Genomic DNA, 24,312 nt, shown 5'->3' with positions numbered 1-24,312 from the left:
CTTGAAACAACTGGATCTTCGTGTTGATGACTTTGCAGTTCAGACAATGAAAAGGTATGGATGACATCTTGGCAGTCGGGAACAACAGAGCTCATGTGATCAGCCAGAGATGTTGCTCTGGACACAGCACCCAAATCCCAATCACCGCAAGATGACAAAATGGATGACACATCCTCAGCAGTCATGGAAACATCTGTTTCACAGCTTTTTTCCACAGCATCAAGTGTTTGCGGCTGGCATGTCAGATGGAACGTCTTCTGCACAGAATCATCGTCCATACTGTTTACCTGCTCCAACAATGCAGAATAAGGCTCAGACAAGAGACGCTGGCTTACTGGTTTGGTGAACGGGTCGCGACTTAGTGCATCCGCCACAACATTGGATCTTCCAGGAACGTACTTTATCTTAAAATTGTACGGAGCAAGTTTTGAAACCCAACGCTGCTCACATGCGTCTAATTTAGGTTTTGTCATGATATATGTGAGCGGGTTGTTATCAGTCCACACAGTGAACTCATGGCCTTTAAGCCAGTGGCTGAACTTGTCACATATGGACCATTTGAGAGCCAAGAACTCCAGTCTGTGTGCAGGGTAATTGGCTTGGCTGCGGCTCAAGGACTTGCTGGCAAAGGCTATTGGACGTGCCTTATCCCCACCAGGAGGAACTTGAGAAAGCACCGCACCTAGGCCGTCCAATGACGCGTCAGTACAAAGAATAAAGGGACGCTCAAAGTCAGGGTGAGCAAGTACTACGCTCTCCAAAACGGCTCTTTTCAACCCCTCAAAGGCGACGTCACAGTCGGGGGTCCAGTCTTGGGGAGACAACTCACGGAAAGTTCCAGCTCGCTTTCGACTAAACGACCCTTTTACCAACCGTTTTTGGCCAGCTGTCAGATTAAACAGTGGCTTTGCGATTCGTGAACATCCAGGGATAAAGCTTTGGTAGTAAAGGGCCATGCCCAGAAATGATCTTATTTTCTTTGAAGAAGGCGTGGAGCCATCCTCTTTCATCAGGTCTTTCTTCTGAAAAGCAGAAATGACCGCTACCTTGTCTTCATCTACGGACACACCAGAACCGCTGATCACATGACCAAGAAATTTGATAGACTGCCTGAGAAAGTGACACTTTTTCGGAGCCAATTTCAAATTACTCGTCCGCAACCGTGAAAACACCACTTCCAAGCGTGTTAAGGCCTCCTGTTCAGAACGGGCGAAAATCAGTAAGTCATCAAGATAACAAAGAAGGCTGGAAAAGTTGAGATCACCAAGTATGCTAAGCATCATGCGCATAAAGGATGCTGGACTATTACACAGGCCTTGTGGAAGACGATTATATTCATATAGGCCCATGGGTGTTGTGAATGCTGTGTAATGCCGATCAGCCACATGGAGAGGAATGTTGTAAAATCCAGATGTTAAATCCATAGAGCTGAACAGAAGATTGCCGCCAAGAGCAGCTAGGCAATCTGCCTGATGAGGCAAAGGATGAGCATCCTTGACAGTTTTTGCATTAAGCCAGCGAAAATCAGTACAAACCCTCAGAGAGCCATCTTTCTTCCAGGCCATTACCAAGGGAGACGCGTACTCACTGATGGACTTACTAATGATTCCCTTCTCCTCCATGTCAGAAAGAACCTCTCTTAACTTGTGATAGTGGGCAGGGGGAATTCTGCGATAGGGCAGACGGAAAGGACGCTCATCGCACAGATGGATCCTGTGGACAAAGTCCTTTACCTCTCCACAGTCAAGCCTGTCTCTTGAGAAAACGTCACAATAGGAGACAATAAGACTCGCTAACTCCTCCTTACATGACTTTGAGACCTCACACCCATCAATGTCAATATCCCCCAAACCATACTCACGCAGTAATTGCGTTGGGTCTACAGATGGAAAAGGCTTGGTGAAAGCTGAATCAGTGACATTGTGAGGGCTGCACAGACCTTGTGTGACAGTAACATCCTCCACCGCCAAGCAAGGGGACACGTCAGCCAGCTTTGTATTACGACGAAGAGTTATTGGAGACTGGGTGGGATTAAGTATTTTCACTGGCACCCACCGATCGCCCCACAAAGGAGATACCACACGCCCAACAAGAACATGACGGGGCGCTGAACGTGATGTAGTGGGCTCAACAATTACTGTGCTACCAGGGGAAATATGAGCATTCCCTGGCAATTTTCCCCAGACAAGGTGCTCACACCTGGGAAGTAAAGTGACTGCTTGACGAAGCTTAACTGAGCCAAGTTTTTCAGGTCGAGTTGACCCAGACCAACGAGAAGTACAGCTCAATAGCTCAAGAAACTCTTCACACTCAGCGTTGCCGCTTTGGCTGGAAATTAGCTCCCAGTATTTCTTCTCCTCCTTCATCTTCCGAAGCACATGTTTGATGACATTACTGCCAATAATAAACTCATCCTTCTGCCCAGGTACTACCAAAGTAGGCACAATAAACTTAGACCCGTATACCTCAATTTCCAGATCATACGTGCATTTAGGATGAACAGTAAGACCACCACAGCCAACTAGGACCATGTCACTGGGAATCACAGAGGGTTCTGGGAGAACGCCATCAGCACGTAACTTAGATTCGCCATCTGTACTCAGGGTGCAAGCCATACTGCCAGAATCAAGCAAACCATTAAGTACGGACCGGCCCCCGACAGTCAAAGGAGCATAAAACAGATCACTAGCTCCATCAATTTTCTGAGATCCCACATACAACACTGTTTTGTCAGGTGGCAACAATTTACAACTATTCACAAAAACTTCTTTTGGGTCGAACGCATCTTTAAGGGGAAGTTCGTCACCGCCCACGCTAACCCCCTCCACGCATGGGCTGTTTAGTTTAACTGCGTAAGAGGAGGAAGTGGGTTAGAGTCTGCGGCCCTTGTACAGTTACTCTTAAAGTGTCCAGGTTTGAAACAGTTACGACACAGCCTATGACGCATACAGTGAGTATACGTTGTATGCTCCTTTGACTGACATACTCTACACGCCGGACTAACGTCGGGCTTAAAACCTGAGGCCCTGCTAGGACAACCCGAGTTGGACGTTGACAATGAGGCAGTACATAGCGCTAAAACTTTACCCATCATATCAACCAGCTGTTGCGTATCGGTATTTGAGACAAAAGGGGCGGCGTTGGGGTTTAACAGAACATTAGAACTTGGTGACTGACCTGACGGGAGTTCAGGTTGTTTCGGAAGACTGCATACTGAATCATCACAAACCGTCACTGTATTCTGATGGCAAGCGGACACAGATGGGTAACGTGGGGTTCTAATAGAAGCTCTTTTCGTGTCCCTATGGTGACAATCCAGCCGCTCTTGAACCTCGGCCGCACTCCACTGTTCAGCAGGTTTGAACTGAAAAGACAACGCAAGTCCAGGATCTGGACAGTGAGAGACAAACATCATGACAGCTTCAGCTGCTGGGTCTTCAACGCATTTGTTCCGCCCACGCAAACACTCGTCAGCCACATCAATTGCCTTATTTAGCCTTATCCAATAATCCATTGGACCCTCATCTACCTTGGGAAGTGTGTTATAAAAGTCAGCCATAGGCATGTTAGAATATGTTGACTCGCTGAAATTACGCTTTAAAATATCAAACACTCTGCTAGGGGGCACTGCAGCAGTTGGTCCAGAAAAGCTGCGCAGAGATACTTTGACTACATCCCTTGCTTTTCCTGCTAACCTAGCTAAAATGAACTCACAGACCTCAGCATCGTCAGTGCATTTCCTACTGTTCAAATAAGTGCGCATCATGTCTTCCCATTCATGCACGGTAAATGAATCACTCTTATCACCTCTGAAGAATGGTGGAGGCGAAACATCATGTTGCACAATAACTTTCAGCTTGGAACCATCAACACATCCACTAGAGTGCTGCACATTTGACATGGACTGCATGAGGGCTGGCTGTTGTGTTAAATTGAGACTGGTTGAAATGCTTTCACCAATTTTCTGTGCCAAATCAGAGATAATACCGCCTAAAGACTCAGTGATAACGCGATCAGTATTTGGACACGTATAAGGAGTGGAACAAGCAGCTGGGCCCACTGAGGCACCAATACCTGAATCAGATGCATGTGTATGGTCAGTTTCAGCATTAAAGAAGAATCTACCCCTACCAACACATCGAGGTGAAATTTCAGATAAGTTCTCAGTATGATTAACTATATTCCCTCTACCCCTACCTACTGAGAACACAGCACTGGGCTGTCGCAGAGGGCTAACGTTATCCTGACTAATAGTGTCCTCAAACATGACTTAAGTAAAGTAGAGATCACAAAAAGAAACGTAATAACTATCTCGAGGGCAATAAGAAAAAAGAATTAAAAAAATGAAATCACAACCTTACATAGGTGAACGTATAAGCACTTGCAGAAACAACCATGTACTAGCACTTTTACAAAGTAATCAGAAGTTCAGTATAACGCTGTACAGGGTAGGAAAAAGAAAAGAAAAAAAGTTCCACACGCGACAATCACTAAAACAGCAGCGTGAGTACAGCACAAAACTTTAAAAAAAAAAAAAAAAAAAATTAATAATGAGCGTGCAGCAGCGCGAAAACTCAGTCACGTTAAATGTGCTGCTAACAGTTCAATGCCTCTCGAAGACAAACAAGATGCCGAATAATCTTTGATAAAAGCCTAAACAGTTTTTCACCATACCTCACCAAGTGCAAGTGTTTGGGTGAAACCATCCAACGGTGAGCAACGGACAAGATGAAATCGGGAGACGAGACCAAAACGCGAGGCGGCTTCTCCAATCGGCGAAACACTCCTCCCGCGTCCCTGAAGCAACGCGCAGCGCATGCGCAGTTTATCCGAAGCAGCACTCCCGGTGAGCGGCGAGCAGCCAATCACGTAAAATCCAAAGGGTCACGGCACCACGTGTAACCGGTCACTCCAGTTAGACTTTACTCTGCGTTGTGTGAATCAGACACGGGACACAGATGGCGGTTCACTGGAAGCATTTAATCTGACACAAAGGAACAAACAGCCTTCGAGTAAGAATTGCCCTTGTTCTCTCTTCCATACAGTTCCATTAGGAAAAGGGCCAGAACTACAGCATAAATAATTGAACATATGTAAACAAAATTAAAAATTAAATATTAAGAAACATACCTGACACAAAGGAACAAACAGCCTTCGAGTAAGAATTGCCCTTGTTCTCTATAAAATAAATGTGATTTACATCATGTGCTTGATTTCCACATGTTTAAGCCAAAATTGGTAATATAACCCAAAAAAATGAAAAATGCCATAAAATAATCATGCAAATATATTTTATAACATTATACACACAAATTGGAGTAAAGATATAGAAATAAAAAGAATAATAAAAATAAAGATTTAATTGGATTACAGGGAGTCAGAAACAACATACCTCTTCCATACAGTTCCATTAGGAAAAGGGAAGAGGAGGAGACAAAACAGGAAATTGTATTGGCTTTAGATGACATCACAGGATTTAAAGGGGAAAGGGCCTACCTCGAACAGGCATCTACATCAGGTATATGAAATGAACAATTTTGTGTAAATTCTAACAATTTAACAGGTTAATTTCTATACCTGTTACAATTGCATAGAAGCAACTGGTCAGGCGGCATGGTGATGTAGTGGTTAGCACTGTGGACCTTGCACCTCCAGGGTCTGGAGCCTTGCACCTTCCCGGCCAGGCTCGATTCTCGTCTCTGCTTGGTGGGTTTCCTCTGGGTACTCCAGTTTCGTCCCACAGTCCAAAGATATGTAGGTATAGAAGATGTGAGAGTGAGCAACTGGTCAAGGTGTGACGACAACATGCTATTGTTTCTGGCGTAACGTTAGCAGTTTACAATCATGTCTTGTGCAGTTATGATGATCGATGAGGACATGAAGAGTGAAGAGGTGTTAGGGGGCGTGGCTATGAAATAACCGACCAATCCAAATATAAAATATAATTTTTTTTTAAACCCTTCTGGACCGGAAGTCAGGTTTTCAAACGGTTCCTTTTTTTTTTTTTTTTTACCATATCTACAACATAATTTCTTATTTTTGTACTAATAAGAAATGAAAAAAAAAAAGACTGTTGTACCGTTATTGCCCGTGTTATAACGTTAATATACTTATAACTTTGCCTATTTAAGTGTCCTCAATATATTTTCGTTAAATTTTCTACAGCTTGCTTTAGTTTTATAATAATTTGTAAAAAAAAAAAAAAAAAAAAACATTTTTTTTAATGGGCTGTAAAGCGAACCAATCACCGCACAGTTCGTCGCTCTTTACGTCATCAGATCTGACGAATCATAACTCGCGGTTCCTCCTTCGTTTGCAGCAGGTACGGTTGAGCTGCTCGTGCTGCTCCTTTCAGGGTTCGGTTGCGCCGTAGTTTCCCTCCGTTACTAAGCAGCGAAGAGACGTGATGGCGGTAAGAGCGTTTAGTGCTTCAAAGATTCAAGTTTTACTGAAATAAAGTTAAAATGTCTTTTATAAAATATGTAAATAAAACTGTGTGATGTTTTAATATGCTATTTAGTCCGTTTTAGTTATTTTAAATGCTTTCTAAGTGTACATATTCTCTGCATTTGTGTTGTTATTGTTGTTGCAGTCTAAATACCTGCTGATTTTAAAGACTATTCCTGTAATTTATAATGTTTTTAATACTGAAAACCACCTCACACATAGTTTAGCACTTGTTTAAATGATCCTTAAATGATCTTCTTTTTTTTTTTTTTTTAGCTTAACTAGAAAGCATGGACCACTCCTGACACACAAGCTTCTCCTTATGGAGTTACAACATAATCTAATATGATTTAAGAAGGTCTTTCTGTGATCCTCCTTCATCATGTCTACTTCCAGGTGATTATTTTATGTTGTTAATCTTACAAATGATTTTAGTTACCCTTTTCAGTATCTACTGTACTTTCTCCAGGGCAGGGCAGGTTATACTGGGAGCACTGGGAATGAGCCACCCTTCAGTGGATGCCAGTCTATTTATTATACAATTTCATACACGGACAAATGTTAATGCATTCGCAACTAGGTGCAATTTTAAGTCACATCTTTATAGCTTTATCAACTTGGTGCTACGACGAACCCAAACAAACATGACAAGACCTTAGAGATTACAAAAAAAAAAAAAAACAGCAGTAACTCGAGCTCAGGATTAAACCAACGACAAATTGATTTTTTTTTTTTGCATATTTGTCACAATTAAATGTTTTAGATCATTCAAAGTTGTGCGGGTTAGAGATGTTGCAGCTGACAAAAAGACAGACTGTAAAGCTGGGGTTGGCAGAGCTGAAGAGGCTGCAGTTTGCTTTGGGAGTTGCATTTTGGATCAATCTTTTGCGGCAAGTTTGCTTGAGCATGTGAATCATGAACTGATATCCAGACATTCTTCTTCAGGGTTTTCTGGTAGAGCGCAGAATTCAATGATGTTCTCCAAGTCCAGAAGCTGCTCTGGAAAGCAGCCCTGGACCATCACACTAATACCACCATGTTTGACTGTTGGTATGATGTTGTAATATTAAAACTTGTTCAAAGAACTGAATAATTTTAGTGTGACAAATATGCCAAAAAAAAAAACAGGACTTTTTCACAAAACTGTTTTTCACATATATTTTTGTCTCATTCCGTATCAGTCACGGATATGAAGCGGTTCATATCACAGATTTTGGTCACGGATCAGATAATTGTTAAAATTTTTGCTTTCTATTTACTACGTGTAAAACTTAATGAACACTTAAGGAACTTTTGCCTGCTGTCTAAACATCTATAAAATCTCTACATCTATAAAATATTATAGATGTCGATCTATAAAATAAAATAGAATAAAATAAAATTGAATAAAAATATATTATTCAACATTTAATTATTAAATTCAAGTGAATAAGGAGTCATTCTTATTTATTTACTTATTTATACTCTTTTGACACAGGCCTTTTTTATACTTAATTAAAAAATAAACTAAAGATGCTACTGAAATTTTTTATATGAATAAATATATGAATAATAATTGAGCTTTTTTATGGTCTTAAAACAAGGTAATAAAACTAAAGGGCTGATTAAATATAAGCAATGTATCCATATATACAGCATAATTGAGTTACAGTACGAGTTCTAGTGCAGATGTTATTAGCCCTGGTTTTTTATACAGAGCAGACAGGTTTTCAGCACTGCCTAGGGAGATTTTGATAAGTGTGATCTGGCAACCTGGGTGAGCACAAAGTGGCTGCACAAGAGTAAATAAAAATTTAATTTATGTGGAAAAAACTTCTTTTGTTTAAAATTTTTTTGTTTATGATCATAGTTAAATTTGCCAGTTTATCAATGCTCTACATGCAGGCGGAACCATCGTCCTCCACCTATTTGTTGATGGACGGTGTGGAGATTATACAAGATGTCAAGTTATAAACTGCATGAAATGAGCATGTTTTTTCTTCTAGTGATATCCGTGAGAAGCTGCGCAAGAAGCGGCGGGCGCTGCAGGAGTCCTTGGTGAAAGTCAGGGATGACACACAGGTCTGTAATCTCTCTGACTTAATCTTTGGTATTGTTTCTAAAATATAAAAACTAAATTATATATAAACTAGATTTGCCTGTATGTAGCGAATACTATGCAATTTACATGTACATCTACAAAAATGTGCGCTGAACCCAGACGCTCGACTTCTCCTACACAACGCTTGACATAACTAAAGAATACTACTTAGAGTGTTTAGTCGACGGAGAACATGTAGAGTCGTAGAAAGCATGACTTGACACGCTCGCACAGGTCCTGGGGAAGCATGAACACACTAACACACTCACACACTAACGCTCTGGTAAGCCCGTGTGTACCCTGTGCTCTGCCTGCTAGGCTCTGGTTCCTCCTGACTCCGGCGCCACTAAGGAGAGCGCTCACACCATGGTGGAGGTTGGTTCTTTGTGTCACGTTCTAAACTATAGATCCTTCTTTCCTCGCTCCTCGAACTTTCTTGCACAACTGCATTGTTTGTTCTTAGATCCTTACCTTTTCTCCTTTACTTCCTTCCTCTCTGCTGAGCTTTGGATAAACTCATTCTTTTTTTCATGAATACAGTAAAAAAGTGATCACTTTTTCTGATAAGTAATTTTTACGGTGTATACACCAGGAGCTGACCAGCAGAGAAGAGGACCCGGGTGAAACCCTGCGGCAGTCTCTGAGAGCACAGAGAATGAAAAAGAAAAAGATGGTATAAATACAACAGCATTGTGTCACATATCTGAAACATATACAGCTTGTCCTTCGACTGTTTATTTTTAGGCTGTTTATTTTTGAGCTGTCTGTTATTCGCTCTCTTGCTCCAGCTGTTGAAAGAGATGGAGGTGGAAGATGAGGTGGTGCAGGAGGTGGTCACGGTTGTGCAGGAGCTGCAGGAGGAGGGTCCAGAAGACTCACAGGCAGAGAGCATTCGAGTGGCTCGAGCACACAGAGGTGAATATCTGTTCGGACACTTTATTGGTGCAGTCAGAAACATTCTGTTTTTTATAGCAGAGGTTCTAAAGGAAACACGCAAAAAGTTCTCAAGGAAGAATAAAGTCTATTATTAAAAAAATCTAAATCATATTATAGCAGATTTAGTCAGTGATTATTAAATTTTTGGACGCAAAATAAGGCAAATATTCAAAAAAAAATTGTTTAGGAACAAAGATAAAAATGACATCATATTGTCATTCTAGCTCAGTCAGTGTTGTATATATGAATTACTATTGTGGATGAAACTATTATTTTGTCCTCCTCGATCCAGTGGACTTGCTGGGTATCGACTTGTTGCTTTATGACTCGAGATCGTCTCATACCATAGTCGGTTCAGTGGTATAATCAGATATTAGATTCATGAATCAAAATTTTATTGCATGTAACTCAGTATTATATTCGACTCATGAATTCAAATCATGTGCTAGTCAAATCAGTGGTTTTGACAAATCATTGCCTTATGAATCATATGAATCGACTTAATGAATCAACCTTATGAATCAAGTCAGTGGTATTGTATAATAATAAATTAATGACCAATTAATTAAAACTGTATAGTAGTGGATAAATTTGTGATAAAATACCAATTACTATCGTAATTTAATCGATCTTTTGTTGGTCAATTTGATTCAGTGAATTGACGGATCAGTGTACAGTGGAACCTTAGATTACGAGCATAATTTGTTCCGGAAGTGGGCTCATATTCCAAAACACTTGTAAACCAAATTTAATTTTCTCATAAGAAATAATGGAAACTCAAACTATTTGTTCCACAACCCAAAGAAATAAATACATAAAAATAATTTATACAAAATATAAAGTACAAATAAAACAAATTACCCTGCACTTTACCTAGTAAGTAAAAATGAATCCCAACAGAAGTGTTTCCGTTTTAGCATGCAGGCGCTGTGTGTGTGTTTGGGTCTGTCATTATGTGTGTGTGCGCACGTAATTTGACACCGTGCCGGTTCATAAACACACACACACACACACACACACACACAAACAGCACCTGCTGCTCTCTCTGTCTCTCTCTTTCACTAAAGGCGAAAGAGAGTGTGTGAACCGGCACGGTGTTAAATTACGTGCGTGCACACACATAACAACAGGCTGAGGGAGAAAATGCGTGCATGGATGTTGATTATACCAGTGAGAGACCGGCACTAAGACGCGCACTAAGACTCAGCAGGGGAGGCGATTACCCACAATTCCGCAGCGCAAGAAAGAGAAAAAACGTTGGCTCAGTTGTGATCACGTGATGTGCAGCATCAAAACAAGAAGCACATGCTTGATACATGATACCCGGTACTCGTAAACCGAAAAAAGTCAAAATTTATTAAAAATATTTGTTTGTTTTGCGGAACACTTGCAAACCACGTTACTCGCAATCCGAGGTATCACTGTATTTAGGTAAACTTACAAATGCTAATTGGACTAAAATAAATGAATTCCTTAAAAGTATACTACAGCTCTAGTAGAAAATATTAACCGCAATTGTACTTGCGAAATACCTATTATTATAATAATACTTACAGTACATCGAAATGTTTATTGAGGATATCGTTTCTTCTTTTTTGTCTTTTAAATTTATGGGAAGTTGGACCTATTGGACTTGAGTGCGGATCAGAAGATACAGATACCAATATTTACAATTATATACAATATTTTGAGTGTGTAAATGAATGTATAAAATGTCTAAAGCCCGATATATTGTATGCGTGTGTGTGCGAGACGAATAAGTCGGCCTCATCGGTTTCAGTGAATCAGTAAGGGAGCACAATGATAGAAAAAGTCTGTCCTGTAAAGCTGTCCTGAAGGTGAATAGTCCTAATTTCGGAAAATCCCCAACAAAACAGAGTTCACAGTCCAATACAGTGGAAAACAGCTCTGAGACAAAACAGTGTTCGGAATTCCCCTCGCAATTTAAAAGTGCAGAGACAGCACTGTTAGTCAAGTATATTGTATATTCGTGTCAAAGGCATATAAGACTCACTTTGTCGGACTTAAGAACAAATCTGACTTACCAGGAATGGAACTCGTTTGTAAGTCGGGGACTACCTGTAGTTACACAAGATTTCAGTTTTTATGAAAATACTTTAAATCATTTTAATACTTTAGAAGCTGTAGTCAGGCAATACATGTTAACGCTATTGAATGAAAGTAAATAAAAAAATTCACTTGAAACAGTCAAAAGTTTAGACACATCTTCTAAGTTTGTTCTTTCCATTCTACACTGTAAAATCATTCTGAAGGCGTCCAAAATATGCAATAATCTAATTTGAACAGTTGATATTGAGATTTATCTGCTACTTATGCTCTGTAAAGCTTTATAATGGCTCTTATCTGAGGTAATGTTTGTTAATTGGTGATTTCTGAGGTAAGTTTTAGTCTTGCTTTCCTGGGAAGGTCTTCACTTCATCATGGTGCTTGATGGGTTTTGCAAATGCACTCTACACAATACTGTTCTTACAAGAACTGATCCAGAACAGCTGACCTTCATGTCTTAAAATAATAACTGAATTACCTAATGTGGTATTATATGTCATTTTAAAATCCAGTATTGTTCTGGAATGTAGAAAATAAACCTAACTTGTGTTCAGATTTTTAGTTGGTACTTCATGATTCATGGCTCTAAAAAAAGTTACTTATTGTAACTGAAGAAGTTGGATTGTTAAACATTTAGTTGTTGACTTATAAAAGATTTACACACCTAATTATACAACTGTTTTATTATTTTTCTTTATCAGGTGTAATAGTGACAGTAAAACGCACTAGGGTTTTTGAGGTTCAATCCAGCTTTCTTTCTCGCTCTCTCACACACACACGCTTTGTGTCTGTCTCTGTCCCAGACCTTCCTCCTCTCCCTGGTCCGAGGGCCGACTCCAGCCTGTCAGAGAGCTCTGTGAGGCAGCGTATGAGGGAGAAGCTGAGAGAGGCCAGGGTAAGCCAACTCGAACAACAGCAGGAAATAACTATGACTCAGAAATTCAAAATGTCAACGTCCTGAAAGATTATTTTTGGGGCAAACTGAAAGCAGAGATGAGAAAAGCAAAAAAGGAATGATGAAAATGTTAACTTAAGCGCCGCGGGGGGATTTGTTTGTGAAATAGAAACATCAGAACAGCACTCAATGGAGCTGGCCGATGGACGAGGGATGTTAGGGAAGCAGATCGATCGCAGCCCGTTCACACGCAGAGTGGGCATGCGTATTTGAAAGCAACATAACTCACACTCGAGGAGGAATGCGACAGCTTTAGAGTCTCCATGCAATCCAGCTGTGCTCTAATCATATTGAGGAGGAAAGAGCTTAAGATTCTTTTTCCTTTATTAAACTGCCAAATACGAAATATCCTGTTTAAATTGAATACATCATTGTTTCTATAATAACAGGTCATTCTCCATATGATATGCAGTACGAGATGAGCCTGCAACTTCGTTCGCATGGAATTTATTTGCACACGTTTTAAAAAAAAATTTATGGTGCCATCTGTTGAATTTTGAGATGAACTGATGATTTTTTTTTTTTTCAAGGTTAATTATTTATTTATTTACATTTCAAATTAGCATATCTTTTCTTCCCTTGGGCCGATTTCGATTAAACAAAAACGTTACCACAGGCTAGGCCAAATACACCTCTAAAAAACCCATTTACCCTAAAATATGTTCAGTAGTTTTTTTTTATGTGAAGCGTGCACAAACAGACAGATAGAAATTCCAAAAACCGTCTTAATGGGATCTATTACTCCACTTATGTCGTTCCAAATAATTTTTCCGCAAATATCTTTCATGTACACACACGCTAACTTTACAGTTTTATTATATGTAATAAATTAAAGGCTTATAATAGTAATAAACATGTTATCATTTATAAATAAGTTTTCTTTAAGGAGATATTTAAAGGTTAAGGAAGGAGTCTCCATTGCCAGTAATTTGCAGCAAAAAGTAACAGTGAGGTTTTTTGCACTCTTTCAGTCCAAAGCTGCGAGTCAGTTGGAGCAGGAGGCTTCGCTGGAGCCGGCCAGTCGTCTGAAGAGCCTCAGAGACAGAGTGACTCTGACCAGATTCGACCAGGAAGTGCGTCTGCTTCTTTCTTTCTTTCTTTCTTTCTTTCTTTTTTTCTTTGGTATTGTTTTTGATTTGTTTTTTCTCTGGGACTGATGATTTTTTTTCTTTATTTTCATAAAATATATATTTTTTTCCTTTCTGGACTGCAGGTTTAAGTTGTTAAGCGAGTTTAAAGACTTGTGAAAAAAGTGAAAAAAGAAAATCTTAAAACTAGTGGAAATTTACTTATTATTCAGCTAATGTTCGATCAATAAACCTAGACCTTCTAGACATATTTTACTGTTTTTAAGGCAGATTTACTATTGCCAGAATCTTTTTTAATTTAAAGCATTTATTTCCCGAAAGAAGCAAAACTTATGCCAGTAGAACAAGAAATTTACTCTTAAATATTAATTTTAAAACTATATATGGAAATAGGCTCAAATCAAACCGGGGTTTGTGATGAAATTTCTGGTGAACAGAAACAGAAGGAGCACAGTATGGTGATGAGACTTTTAGCTGCAGTAAATCATTTGAATGCTGTGAACGTTTTTAAAGAAGGCCGTATGTCTGTGAATGCCGATCCCGGCCGAGGTGGCTCAGAGCCCAGACCTGAACCAGACAGTCAGATCAGGGCTTCGGTGTACTGAGAAAATGTTCTTCATGCTGAATAATCTACCTAATGTTCATAATAATGTTCATCAAACTCGTCTTAATCATAATTTCGTTTTGTTTGTTTATCCTTGCACAAAATAAGTATAGTTATTGAATCTTTCCTGTCACTACAGTGGATTTCAGGAATGTTAATTGTATCGAAGTTGAGGTTGACAAGAGCTCTGATGCTTTATGATGTTTTGCAGTCAGGCGACGCTCCCGGGCACAGCGACGCGTCCACCGCTGCCAGGGTGAAATTCCGGGATGCAGCCAGACGCCTCACCAGAGACAAAAAGGTGAGCAAGTACTCTTGTAATGGCGCGCACATAACGGAAATAACGGCATTGATGACAAAATCTGCGCTGGAAATGACTGTGTTGTAAAAAGGGATGAAACTCAATGGGATGTGATGTTAGTGGAAATTAATTGACTTCATAATGGTGACAGTGATCGATTATATAACTACAACCCACTCGTTTCATTTCATCCACTGAACAGACCGAGAGCGGTTCGGTGACCGCAGAGGAAGCGTACAACTTCTTCACCTTCAACTTTGACCCCGAACCCGAAGAGCGTCCACCCAAGGTCGAACCAAAGAGCCAAGACGGAAGAGGTGATGAGCAGGAGGAAGAAGAGGAAACTGACGAGGAAGAAGAGCATGAAGGAGAGGAGGAGATCACAGAGCGGGTGACGCATTTCACGTTTAGCCAACGTTAATACATATTAATTACATTTAGATTACATCAGGTATTTGTCAGAACTCATGAAGCTGAATGAACTCCTGTAACTCAGGACGAAGATGCGCCGCTGGTCCAGGATGAAGAAGAGGATCTGTTTGTTATTCAGTCAGCGCAGGACTTTCTGGAAGTCAAGAAGACAGAGTATGTCGAGTACGACAGCTTAATGCAGAGAGAGAACGAGCTTCTGTTCATCCCCAGTATGAGACCCGGTACAGTCTCTCTGTTCATACGGCTGCGTTACAACCGCTGTAGCTAATGATGTCACTTCATATAGTTGTGATCACAACGCTCGTGACTGGTGCTCGTGTCTGTGTGTGTTTGTATCTCAGTGCCTGCTTCTAGTAAGCTCCCGGAGAACGTGCGTCCCCGTTACCTGGAGGAGGAGGGTCTTTACGTAGGAGAGAGACCGTATGTTTCCAGGACCAATCAGAACATTATGGAAAACCGCATTATAAAGCAGAATCAGGTAACTGATAAAACGTTGGCATTAACGTCATAAAAAGATGTGAAAGTTCTTGTTTTTTTGTTTTTAAAATAGGAACTTGCTCATGAAAGTGGTAGACAGTTCCTTCTGAAAATGGAAGCACCTGCAGTGCAGCATCGTGCCACGTTACCTTTTCACAGTAATACAAGTTTACCGTATAACTTTAAACTCGCACAATATGGACTCTGATGGCTGTCACATAAATCCTCACTGCGTTTTCCAATGTACATATTTCACACATTTTTTAAAGTAACTGGACACGGTTCAAGTGTGAAATCAGTCCAATATTCATAATATATTATATTACATCACATAGATATCGTTCTCTGTTCACAAGCCATTTTGCAAATCAAGTCCATAAGATGTCTTAGCAGTCACGAGTTTCCAATACAAAAAGATATAGTTAATGTGACGACGCTGGTCTCACAAAGAGCTGAACTGTGTAAAAATGCTTTGCCCTGTTTGGACCGGGCAGATCCGCAGGCTGCTACCACACCGAGTTCTAAACAGGCGAAGGGGCGGTGATTTTTAGACATGCGGTTGCTAGGCAACGGTGCAATCAGCCTGGATACACCGACACAAAATTAAAAAAATGCTTTACGTGCACGAACACAAGTGGTCACAATGTTATAGTCGACAGTACACGCGTATATATGACTATAAGAGTGATACACACACACACACACACACACACACACACTGAGACCGAGCATAGAAGAAGATTACCCACAATCCTGCAGCGAGAGAGAGGTAGAAGAACCATTGGCTCACTTGTGATCACATGACACCTGATGGACAAAGCTGTAGTACATGCGTCTTTTAAGACCTTTGTCATTTATCAAGTTACAATTCATTTTAAAAATGTCTTGCAAACCGCTTGCAGACTGAGTTACTAGCAATCCAAGGTTTCACAGTAAATGTGTATTCGGGCTTATAGTGTTTACACAGAAATTTATTTCTTCCTGCGCAGGGGATGAAGTGGTTTGGCGATGATGGCCGGATCATGGCGCTACCCGATCCAATCAAAGAATCTTCGTCAAGACCGCCCCTTTTCCATCTGGAGGAGGAGCTAGAGCCGGCACTACAGACTGTCTACAGAAAGGTATTTTGCTCACTGTGTATACGAGGGAGTATCAAAAAGTTTCAAGACTAGTTTTGTAACACGCCAAGAAGCTAAACACTTAACCACTCTATTTCCTCATGGACAGCAAGTTAGAACAAAGAGCGATGACATGATTCAGCAGTTTTACGACGATGCTGCAACGAGTCGTTCGAGGTGTTTTGAGTGGATCGAGAATTGGTCCTCAGGGGCCAGATCTTCAAAAGCAAATTCTACTGCCATGTTTTAAGGCATCTGAGGGAGGCCTTAAGGGAGGGCGTACGGTGAAAAAAAACAGAGCTTGTATCTTTTTTTTCTTTTCTTTTTTTATCTAACGCAAACGTTCTAATTATAAATCCTAAAGCTGCTCGCATGCAGCTGTTCCTTGGTGGCAGCCAGTAATATTTGTGGTTCCAGATGGGTGATGATGTAATGATAAGGACGGGGTAGTTTGTGCCTCCTGAGAGAGAAAGTAGACAATATTAACCCCAGTAGGAAATACATTGGTCTGATGGAAGCGCTGAGGTATATGCAGTTATACTGGCGGTGGCACGGTGGTGTAGTGGTTTAGCACTGTCGCTTTGCACCTCTAGGGTCCGGGTTCGATTCCCGGCCAGGCTTGATTTCCATCTTTGTGTGCATGGAGTTTGCATGTTCTTCCCGTGCTTGGTGGGTTTCCTCCCACAGTACAAGGACACGTGGTTTAATTGGCGTTTCCAAATTGCCTGTAGTGTGTGAATGAGTGTGTGTATGTGTGTGTACCCCGCCTCTTGCCCTAAGTCTCCTGGAATAGGCTCCTGGCTCCCCTCGACACTGAATACAGGATGAAGCGGTATAGAAGATGACTGAGTGAGAGAGTGTTAAATTGGAAAAAGAGTCCAGTAACCTCTATACACTCTCTACAAATTCTCTCTCTCTCTCTCTCTACCTGTGTGTCATATTATACAACAGTTAGTAATCTGTTTGGACGAGAGGCATTTCTTTAGTGGTGATAATGGACTGTAACAGCACTGGGGCGTGTAACTATACTGCATCATACTGTCGGTGTTCTACAATCATTCATTACATTAACTTTCGGTCGCAGCGAGGGTGAAAGTAAGTCTGTACAGTCTGCAGTACTGAGGAGAGAGCAGCTGGTTTCTGTACTGCTTTTGTGAGAAAACAAAACTTAAGGAAAATGAAAAGAAAAGCAAAGGACTATTATTTCAAAGCAGAACAATTCATTTGATTTATTATACTGTCTTTTTTAACAGAAACTTAATTTAAAACATGAGCTAGCCTTTTGAACAGGAAGAGCTTGGAACCTTAACAGATTACAGAGTTCATTTAGAACTCTCGAATGCTAGTTAAATTATAAAGTAGCTCAAATTTGTCATAAAAAATACATATATCTTTTTTTTTTTTCCTTTTTTCATGCAGGCGCTAAAATCCAAGCACGTCAACCGGTACATCATAGGAGTCGGAGACCCAGACGGAGACTACCAGCTGGACGTTGATGTATCCGGGCTGATATTCTCCCATCATCCCTTGTTCAGCAGGGAGCACGTACTGGGGGCTCGGCTGGCCCAGCTATACGACCAGCACCTCACCAGACGCCACAAAAACGTCACCCGTCTCCTGACAGATAAGGTAAGGAGAAGCAGCTCAATTACCATGGTAACGGCTTTCACTGTTGGAAATCTGCTAAATAATACACAACCTCTTTTTCCGATTGTGCGATTTCAGTTAAACGGGTTGCGAAATGCGATTCACAATACGCTCGAGCTTCATAACGGAGAGGGCCTCAGTCTGGTGAGTCAGCAAAGAATCATGGAGTACAAGCAGGAAATAAGGTAAGCAGTTTCACATCTCTAAGGTTTATGAGTACAAGTGGTTTAAAAAATAAAAGGATTTTCTGCGCATTGTGTTAATTGCTAAAACTCCCGTTTTATCAGACACACTCGTCAGCTCCGAGACTTGGAGCAAGAGAGAGACCGAACTCTGCTGAAGAGCATTGTGAAAGTGTGGAAAGAGCTCAAAGCCCTGCGGGAGTTCCAGGGATTCACCAACACGCCCTACAAACTCTACATCAGGAAGTGCGTACCGCTAAATCCAACCAGAAACTTCACACTCATCCATGGTTCCTCAGAGCACATCAACATACACAACATGTTCTTCAGTTCAGCAAACATCATCACTGACATTAATACAGTGTGATAAAGTATACATGAACAAACCAAATCAAATCCATTCAACAAATCAAACCAACCCTCTTTTATACTTGTAAAAAGTAATCTAATCAATTTTTTTGTAATCACATTCAGCAATGCAACCAACAGCACTAAAATCTAACACCAACAATCAACCCATTACTTTATCGAACTGGCGCCGCCGCTGCTGCTGTTGTCCAACTGTATGCGACTCTCCGACGATGTTCTATCGTCCCCCAAGCCCTCATGTCTTGTACTGCATCTTTAAGTTATCTTAAAAACAACAACAACAAAGTTCTCTATACTTTTTACAGATTTTAAACCTATTTTAAATGTATACATCAAAAATAAACGGCAGTCAGAATGAGTTAGATGTTGAAATAAATCCCAATGTTGCAACAAAACGTACATTTTCCTTTTAATAATCGTTTGGATCGAGTCATTTACTATACAAGATGCAGAATAGGACACTCAAAAGCTACACACATATTTTTACCATCAAGAGAAAATTCACCACAGTGTTTATGTACAACTTTTTTTTATGTCATCAAACATATTTTATTTGACTGTAGCTCCTCACTCCTGTGAGGAACGCGTTTTATTCTGAAAAGTTTTTAAACGAGTAAATTCAAATGTAGTTTTAAAGTTATTTTAAAAAAATTATCTTAAACATTATTATCTAATTTTAATATTGAATTAATAAAAACAAGCGGGCATGGAGTTAAAAAACCAAAAAAAAAAAAAAAAAAAAAACAAAGTCAGTTACTTCCACAATGCTAATCACAATCTTGGTGTTCGTCTCGCTCTCTTCTGTCTCCCTTTCACATTTCCCAGGATCAGAACATTTCCCAGGGAATTGCGCCTTCTCGTTACACACGCCCCAAGTATTTCAGCTCAGTTTCAACATCTGTCTTTCCATTTCTATTATCCTTTCAGTCATGATGATACTTTTTTTTTTAAAGTATTGATTCATTTGTCCTCTTCGCTCTCCAAGTCGTCTCCAACACCGCGTTTTGTAGGCATCAATTATTCACCATTCAGCCTTTCACAACATGCCCAAGAAATGGAAACGCCAAACCATTCCATACTGTAAGAATTCTCCTTAAAAAAATCATCATCATTGATTCAGCACTCTAAGAACAAACACTCATTAATCTTTTTTACTGTTTTTAATTATTAATGTTTGTGGGAGAGTGTTGGATTAACATGCTGTTGTAATTTAACACACTGATCCAGCACAATCTGATCCAAACACAAATCAACAAACAACATGGTATTAATCTTGTACTCTGATCTAACACTCCTAATCAAATTATATCACATTTGTGCAGGACTTACTAACAAACAGAAATGTCACAAAGGGCATTGTCTAATAGGATCCACATAGATTAAATAGAAAAGTTTCACAAAGCCTGATCATTGGTGTTTGTTGAAATGTATCGGGTTAACATGTTGGTGTTTGGTTGTCAGTCTTATCGTATTTGTTCTTGGTCTTCTCTCATTCTCGTTCTCATCCGAGCGTTCTAGTACAGTATCTCATAAAAGTACTATAGAAATAAAAATGTAATATACTGTACTTCAGAGTAATGTGCAGCTTGCACATGTTGTTGCTGGGATCCTCTTCCACTCCTTTATAATGATATCACGGAGCTGCTGGATGTTAGACACACGGCGCTTTGCCCCCTTCCACTTAAGGACTTAACAGGTGCTTAATAGGGTTCAGGTCTGGAGATGTACTCGGCCACTGACAAACACATGGACATAATGAATAGGTCATGTGACTTTGGATGGTAAGATGTACAGCTGTTATCATTTACTGTAGGGTGTACTCACTTTTGTTGGCAGCTATTTTGACAATAATGGCTGTATGTTGAGTTATTGTTAGAGGACAGTAAACCTACCCTGTTATACAAGCGGCAAATTGCAGACTCTAAAATATATCCATGTTTCATTTCTATAGTATCATGCTTTGAGAAGTTATACTTAAATGTTTGCTGAAATTAGAGGGGTGTGTAACTTTCACTTTTGTGTAACGTTCACTTTGGAAGCAGTTGTATAAATAAAATCTTTTAACCTGATCCTCTCTTGTCTGGTCAGAGAGGAGGTGGAGCGAGGACGGGACAAACGAGAACACGAGGCCGAGATCTTAGCAGAGGTGGCCGAGGTGCAGACCGAGCTCGCCGAGGATTATGAGAGGAGGATGGTTGAATACCGGAGCCAACTGGAGGAATGGAGGTCCTGGAGGAGGAAGCAGGTGCCATTTCTACACCATCATTCATTAGTCGCACAATGTATTAAAAAAAAAAAAAAAAAAGTAATAAGATTTTTTTTTTTGCAGAGCCCTTTATTAATTCTTTTTTTTTTTTTTTAATGGTTGGGTTTAGAAAGCTGTGAAGCAGAAGAAGAAAAGACAGCAGTCTGAAGATGAGGAAGAGGAAGAACAGGACGAGAACAACGAGGAAGAGGTGCGAGTGAAACCAGAACCTCCAGAGAAACCGGACATGGCGAGCCTGGAGCAGGAGGTTCGAGAGAAAGCCGCAAAGATCCGCAGGAAGCCGGGAGAACCAGTTCTGGTTCCGGAGCTTACAGTGACCTGTCCGGTCACTCCTAACGAGCAGTGTCCGCGGTAAACAGAGAGACCTCACTCTCACACACACACACACACACACACACACTATATGTCTAAATATCATGAATAAATCTAGATTAAATACATGGATCACTGAAATGAGAAAAAAATTATTTTATTTAAAAATTCCTTTAATTTTGAATCACACTTTAGGTTAAATATTAAAACTCCCTTTTCTTAAAAAAAATATATCACTCGGCGACAAGAACAGCGTAGTCGTTCTCTTCTGTGTCATGCGTGTAAATCCTGAATAATATTTTCCAATTGGCAATTACACAACTTTTTTCTTTACATCATGCAGAGATTTTCTTATAAAGAATCTTCCCAAAAGACGTGTCAGCTGAAAGCATTGTTACCTCAGAAGGAACCAAAACTCAGAAAAAGGGAACTGTATGAATCGTCAGTCGTCTTCCAATTATGGAATTACAGCCAGAAGAGTTAAAGTGCACGAGTTGACAAGTCAACACTGATAAGATAATGTATGACAGGATAAAGTTTACTGTCTAATGAGAAAACTGTCAAATCTACACTTTATATGAAGCAAGAAAAAAGCATCCAGGACCCCAAATACCTCCGTCTAACATGGAATGAAGCGATGGTAATAAACCGGTCTTTCAAACAGAATAGTACCCATAAAAGTAATGCACTCGATTTCCCTCTTCATTCTGGTTAAACCGTTGCTGTAACCCGTTTCCTCCAGCTGTGTCCCATGTGTTTCGTCCTATTCCTTTTCCCAGGGGCGAATTTGCACGGCGGGAGGACGTAGCAAAGCGCTCGCTCTTCATTAAAGTGCTTTACAACGACAAAGAAGTTTCCAGAACAGACAGTCGCTCGCTCAGCATGGACTTCCGGGTTCACTTCGGCCAAATGTTCAACCTGAAGATCGTGAACTGGCCCGAGAGCGTCAAACTTCAGGTATAGCGCACGTTTAGGGTTTAGTCTGTGTTGACGAGTACGTGTGCGTGATCTGTCTATCGTGCGCGTCAGGTGTACGAGAGCGCCGGATCATCTACCAATCTGTTAGCGGAGGTGTGCGTGCCGGTTCCGGAAACGTCCATCCTAACAGGAAGGGCTTCGTCCGAAGAGATGGAGTTCAGCAGCAACCAGAGGGTCGCGTTTAACCACGAGGGCGTCGGCAGTGGTGAACACACACAAACACACGCACACACACACACAGACGCACAACGATGTGTTTGTGCAAAGCGAAAGTTGATCTACGATTGCTTGTGACCTTTTCGTGACCCCCAAACTTTCTTCCCCGTGCATTAACCATGCCATGTGTTGTGTCAGATGTGCCGTTCTCGTTCATGGCCGACGGCAGTAACAAGCAGACGCTCCTGACCTCGGGGAAGCTGTCCTGCTGTGTGTCCTGGGCCGTAGGAGAGGATGACCTACCCCTGGCTCCGCCCTCCGGCCAGCCCGGTGCAGGTATCCACAGGTGAGACGCTCAAACGACAACACCATACACACGATTAGCGACTTCTACATCACACTCTCTGCAGCACTGCAGTTTCTGTCTGTGCAAGAATATTGTGGAAATAGAAAAAAACTCTGGACGAAGTTGGTCAGGCTTTAGAGAAGTCATTTACGTCACCATGGCAACCATAACAAAATATTGAAGCATAGGAAATAATGCTTTTTTTTTTTTCCTCCACAAACTGACCTCCACAAATCTCTCTCTCTCTCTCTCTCTCTCTCTCTCTGTTTCTCTGTCTGTAGTGGTCTGAGGCAGATGGATGCCATAGCGTGCATCGGCGCCTCCGGGCTAAATGACATGAAGAAGCTGGGGAAATGGGCAGCCGAATCTCGCCTCGACCCCAACGACCCCAACAACTCCTCCATAATGCAGCTACTCTCAGTGCGTGCGCTCATGCAATACAGTAATCAGCGCCACCATGGCTTATTAATGCACTCTTATGCTAAATTTACACAGCAGATATCTTGATCTTTAAGCCTAAAGTTTATTTCTTGACGTAAATCATTCATACTGTATACGATGGTGAGTCAAAAACTCATCTGCACTTTGGCTTGTAGAATTTATTCGAAGTAACTAAAAAAGACAAATACATCATTTTCCGACATCTTTTCAATCAACTTAAAATGTTTAAGCCACAAATGCGCCCTACTTTGGTCAGGCAGTGTACATCAGTGGCTTGTATAAGAGTTAATTTATAAAACTGTACATGGTAATATGAGTTTAAATATTAAGGAGAGTCAAAATTATCCGCTCTCTGTCTTTATTTTAAGTCATTGTTAGAAAAGACAAACACACCATTTTTCAACTTGACCTCCTTGCTTTTAATACAATTTACCCGTCTGGCAACAAGCTTTCGTATTCCCTCATTAAAAATGTTTTAGGCTGAACTGAGAGCCACGAATGCACTGCCGTCTTCACTTCTTCAAAAACCAGATGAAGAAGTTTGTTAAGCGTTGATGAATTTTCCAGCTGATGGTTAACTTTGAAACCTTTTCTCGGCCTTTTCTCTCTCAGGCTCGTAGTGACGAATCCGTGTCTCGTCACCAGTAATGATTCTCTTTCACCTAAGAAACTTCCACCTTCCTTAGAGTATTGGTGTAAATTTTGTTTGCAGATATCCAAACATTTTCTCTAACTGTGCACAAAGTCTTCAATAAATTACCAGGTAACATCACCTCAGACCACCAAAAATAATGCAAGTTACTTTTATGGAAATCACAAGTTCATTTTTGCTCGCACCGCAGTTAAAAATTAACTGATGTAACACGTTCACACCCAGGGAGACAGGAGCCTTGGATGGAAGCCTTGCCTTTTCTGAAGGGGGCGGGGTGTGGTGTGGTTGGATTTTGAATTCTTAATCTTCGTATATGTGTATGGTGAAAATCCTGATTACGTCTGATTACTAATTACAGGCCATAATACCAGTGTCTACCATAGAAACGTACAAGGGGTGAAAACCGAAAAGAGCGTGTGACGGAGGTCATTCCGCAGACGCACCATCTCACCACTTGT

General features: G+C 40.7%; 1 protein-coding gene across 1 annotated transcript in view; it reads left to right on the top strand.

The window, feature by feature from the left end:
• Positions 1 to 4,728: 4,728 nt before the first annotated feature.
• cc2d2a (coiled-coil and C2 domain containing 2A) overlaps positions 4,729 to 24,312 on the top strand; it is a 29,209-nt gene continuing 9,625 nt past the window's right edge. Inside the window, 22 exon segments of the mRNA XM_053482604.1 lie at positions 4,729 to 4,869; positions 6,806 to 6,843; positions 8,433 to 8,508; positions 8,846 to 8,902; positions 9,120 to 9,200; positions 9,316 to 9,442; positions 12,334 to 12,425; positions 13,457 to 13,558; positions 14,389 to 14,478; positions 14,681 to 14,869; positions 14,975 to 15,131; positions 15,252 to 15,388; positions 16,377 to 16,508; positions 17,925 to 18,134; positions 18,231 to 18,337; positions 18,440 to 18,580; positions 20,792 to 20,948; positions 21,079 to 21,320; positions 22,061 to 22,238; positions 22,311 to 22,464; positions 22,614 to 22,761; positions 23,043 to 23,181. Coding sequence (XP_053338579.1) covers positions 4,729 to 4,869; positions 6,806 to 6,843; positions 8,433 to 8,508; positions 8,846 to 8,902; positions 9,120 to 9,200; positions 9,316 to 9,442; positions 12,334 to 12,425; positions 13,457 to 13,558; positions 14,389 to 14,478; positions 14,681 to 14,869; positions 14,975 to 15,131; positions 15,252 to 15,388; positions 16,377 to 16,508; positions 17,925 to 18,134; positions 18,231 to 18,337; positions 18,440 to 18,580; positions 20,792 to 20,948; positions 21,079 to 21,320; positions 22,061 to 22,238; positions 22,311 to 22,464; positions 22,614 to 22,761; positions 23,043 to 23,181 — 2,895 coding nt within the window.

This window comes from Clarias gariepinus, chromosome 22 (genome assembly GCF_024256425.1).
Source record: "Clarias gariepinus isolate MV-2021 ecotype Netherlands chromosome 22, CGAR_prim_01v2, whole genome shotgun sequence".
Lineage (NCBI taxonomy): Eukaryota > Metazoa > Chordata > Actinopteri > Siluriformes > Clariidae > Clarias > Clarias gariepinus.
Note: the sequence above shows the minus strand (reverse complement) of the source record. Positions and strands in the feature narration are given on the sequence as shown.